The sequence below is a fragment of the Rhincodon typus genome, chromosome 5 (genome assembly GCF_021869965.1).
Source record: "Rhincodon typus isolate 14 chromosome 5, sRhiTyp1.1, whole genome shotgun sequence".
NCBI classification, from domain to species: domain Eukaryota; kingdom Metazoa; phylum Chordata; class Chondrichthyes; order Orectolobiformes; family Rhincodontidae; genus Rhincodon; species Rhincodon typus.
Window position 1 is genome coordinate 101,386,509 of NC_063336.1, and position 4,192 is coordinate 101,390,700.

General features: G+C 46.5%; 1 protein-coding gene across 1 annotated transcript; it reads left to right on the forward strand.

Moving 5' to 3' along the window:
- Nucleotides 1–263: 263 nt before the first annotated feature.
- Nucleotides 264–2,684, forward strand: LOC109932792 (SRY-box transcription factor 11). Its single transcript, XM_020531910.2, has one exon. It carries the CDS (start codon nt 264–266, stop codon nt 1,410–1,412), a length of 1,149 nt encoding a protein of 382 aa, XP_020387499.1. The 3' UTR covers nt 1,413–2,684.
- The last annotated feature ends 1,508 nt before the right edge of the window (nt 2,685–4,192 follow it).

A 4,192-nucleotide genomic window follows, 5' to 3' on the forward strand; every position in this document is an offset into this window, starting at 1 on the left:
CTTTTGAAGGTGACGTACCCAGTATGAAAACATAATAACTAGTTGAGAAGCTGCAATAAGAAACTTTGACGGAAAAGGCGCTTTTGGGGGGTGGGGGTAGGGAAGGGAAGGGGGGGTCGGGCAAAAAAAAGGGAGAGAGAGTGTGTGTGTGTGTGGATGTGATACAAAGTTACCGAGGTGAGAGCCTGAGGGGGGACACTCACTGCTGTAACAAGAAGGGAGAGACACAGAGAGAGGGAGAGGGGGGGTGGGGGGAATCGAAGATGGTTCAGCAAACCGCGGGGAAGTTTGAAGCAGACGGCGGCTTGTCCCGGGATGTCCCGGAGAGTGAGTTCCTCGCTTGTAGCCCGGCGGCGGCGGCTCCTTCTCCTTGCGAGGGGGACCCGGACTGGTGCAAGACGGCGAGCGGCCACATCAAGCGGCCGATGAACGCGTTCATGGTGTGGTCGAAGATCGAGAGGCGGAAGATCATGGAACAGTCGCCGGACATGCACAACGCCGAGATCTCCAAGCGGCTCGGCAAGCGCTGGAAGACGCTGCGAGACAGCGAGAAGATCCCGTTCATCCGGGAGGCGGAGAGGCTGCGGCTCAAACACATGGCCGATTACCCCGACTACAAGTACCGGCCCCGGAAAAAACCCAAGACCGAGGCGGTCAAACAGCAGCAACAGCCCGCTCCGTCTCCGGCACCCGGTCTAACGCCGGAGAGAAGTCACGGCAAAAGCTCCAAACATTCGGGCAAGAAATGGAGCGGCGGCAAACTCAAACCTCCCAAACCCTGCAGCAACTCTTCGTCCCCCCCGTCTCAGGCAAACGGGGAGATGTCCGAGGATTTTGTCTTTGGGAACCTGAGGGGGAACAAGACGGTGCGGAGTGTGTTCGGGGGCGGGGGTCCCGAACCTCTCCTCCCTCAGCAAGCGGCGGATTCCACCCTCCTCTCTAGCCCCCGGCGGGCCAGCGTGGCGGCCGTGCCGGCCAGCCCGACCCTCAGCTCGGCCGCCGACTCGGTGGAAGGGGCGAGCCTGTACGAGGAGCGGGACGGAGGGAGGAGGAGGACGGCTCCGGCTCCGGCCAAGGCGAGCGGAGGCAGGAGGGGCTCGCATTCGCCCAGCTCCAGCCGCCGATCGGTCTCCACTTCGAGCGAGGAGGCGGACGATCTGCTCTACGACTTCAGCATGAACTTCTCTGGGGCGGGCGGCAGCAACAGCAGCGGGGCGGGAGGAAACAGCTCGGATCCGCTCAGTTCAGGGAATGTCAGCCTCTCGCTGGTGGACAAGGACTTGGATTCGTACAGCGAGGGCAGCTCCGGCTCTCACTTTGAATTTCCAGACTACTGCACTCCAGAACTCAGTGAGATGATCGCGGGCGACTGGTTAGAAGCCAACTTTTCCGACCTGGTCTTCACGTATTGATCTATTCCTTTTCAACAAGATATTTTTTTTGGGAAGAAAACAAAACCCCAGAACTTTTCTTTTCTGTTGGTTGCTTTTATGACAGGATGTTTTTTTTTAAATTCAACACACAATTGCCACCATCTGCAAGTCTCCAGGTCCGATCCGCTCCTCGATTGGGATATTTTCCCTTTCCCGTCTGTGAAGCCCTCCCAAAAGATGTTTTTTTTATATATATATATAATAGAAACACAAACTGTTACTTTGGAAATCGTGGCCGGACTTTCTTTACAACCCTTTGGCGGCGCAACTGTTAAAAGCAGTTTTGTTGGATGTTCCGAGCGGGACCACTATAGAGAGAGAGAGAGATGTGGACACTGCAGGGAGTTTTAAAACGGCAAAAAAATTTGAGAACCCAGGCTTGTATGCGAACAGTTTTATCTTACACCACGACGCTGAAGTTAACGTGATCAGTTGTACTGTTTTAAATCGTGTGATGTATATGCCAATAAGACTGTTTTTTGCTCTGTAAATTTTGTTTCTGTTCCCTCACAATTACCTCCTTTTACCACCTAATGACACAGGCAGCATAAACCTCAAGAGTATAAGTTCTTTTTTGATACATGCAGACCTCAAGACTTTTTAAAACGAAGAAAAAGAATACTAAATATTTTCACTTGTATTTTTCTATAGCCGAAAGGGAACCTTCTTGCTGTGATTATCCAGTGAGAATTTCTGGCACTTCCTTTTTTTTTAAAAAGAATTATTTTCCTCTTTTCCTTCTTGTATAGCATGCGAACGTTGGTACGTCCTGCTTTAAAGGATTCAAAAACATTTTTTTTGTGGGAAAAAAAGCAAAATCCTTGCATCAATGCCTTGTGATTTTAAATCTGCAAGTGCTCAGTCTTTTTGTACAGTTGTAGATTTAGATTTGTTGAATATTTGTAGGTAAGAAAATTTATTGAAAAGACGTGAGATAGAACTCGAGTCGTTCCTAGTGAGATTATATGTACTGTATTATATACTGTAGGAATTCTATGTGTACTCATACGCTGTGATAAGTGGGTTAAATCCCGATGACAGGTGTGAAACTGGAGGATTTTTAACATGGCACATGTGAAATCTTAATTCATTTTTGTGCAATATGAATCAGATCATCTGCACATTTTGTAGCAAACTTATGAACTAAAACAGACGTGTGCACTGTAATCATTGCCTGTCTTGATGCTAAGAGTCTGTATCGGGGGAGGGGCAGGGGAATTAAATAAAGAAATCAGCTGGAACTGATCGTAACAGAAGCATTGCCATGCATTTATACGGAATATTAACGTCGATCCGCTTACTAACTACACTCTTGGGCAGTAAGTTCTGACTGTGCAGTGGAAAAGATGCCAGTAGTTCTGGCATCGATAACGGACCTTTTTTTTTAAATTTATTTTCTTTTCGTTAACGAGAAACAGCAGCATCTGCGAACACTGTCGAACAGACAAAACATCAGAACGGGCATTGTCGCTTTAAATCCAAATCCCCGCCTTTATCTGAGTCACCAGCCGAACGTGACCGCGCAATGTTGTCCCTAAGTATAGGAGGCATGATTCCTCGAAGTCCCATTTCTGAGACAGGATTGGCAGTAAAATTGCCCGATGCTATTTTAATAAGTTACGTGCACGATTATAGCGCCACTGTACTGAAATACAATCAGCCGGTTGAGTCCCGGGGTTTAATCTTTACCTTCCAAACTCTGAAAGACCTGAAACCGAAACAAAAACAGAAATCGTTGGAGAAACTCTGCAGACGGGTCACTGGATTCGAAACGTTAAATCTGTTTCTCTCTCCACAGATGCTGTCAGACCTGCTGAGTTTCTTCACTAGTTTCTGTTTTTCTTTCAGATTTCCAGTATCCGTAGTTAGTACTGTTCTAAAGGAGCTGCTTCGGGCAGTGAACAAAAGGTTGTTTCTGAGATTAATCCAACGTTGACCATACAGGTACATAAACGTTCTCATAAATCCAGGTTTTGTTTTGGCAGTCCAACAGAAAAATAACAAAAAAGAAAACATAAAAGAGTTTGGGCTTTCATGTGTACCTATGCAGTTCTTAAATTTGTATAGTACTCGACTCAAATTTCTTAGTCCTAAAAAAATAGACTGGTCTTCATTAATGATTAGTAAGAAACACATTAGACTGTTCCAGCAGCGATCAATTGCAGGCTGTGGTGAATGTTCGAAACACGCCCAACTGTGAGTCTACCAGAATCCTGCACGTTCATACAAACATCACCCCCCGCCCCCCACCCGTGCCACCGATCGAGTTTCTTGCCACCCAAAACCAACATCGCTTCTTTCCAAGTTGCTGTTCTTTATTCCCGTGCCAAAGATGGTTGGTCAGTCACCACTTACAGAGTAATTAATGGGGTTGACAGCCGGCAAGGTAGCTGATGGAATCACAGATTTCGAAATTTCTGGATAAATTGAGAATTGTGCTGCCCAATCTGATTGAAAGCATGATATGTGGAGGGATAGTAAAAGTGATTTTCCAAAATTGGACAATCACATGTATCTGAAGACTCAATGGACATTTCTTAAATATGGGCTGACGTTTTGTGCAATTTGTACAAAAAGATTGAAAATGTCCAATTTCCCAAATGTGTTGTCATGGTGCATGGGTTGTTCAGGTGTATCACTTGGAATTACAATGGACCATATGCAATCAACACTTACATGAATTTGCAGATGTCTCAAACTACAGATACAATCAAGCAGCCCAGGGATTTTGATTTTGGATTATCCACTAATAAACCATC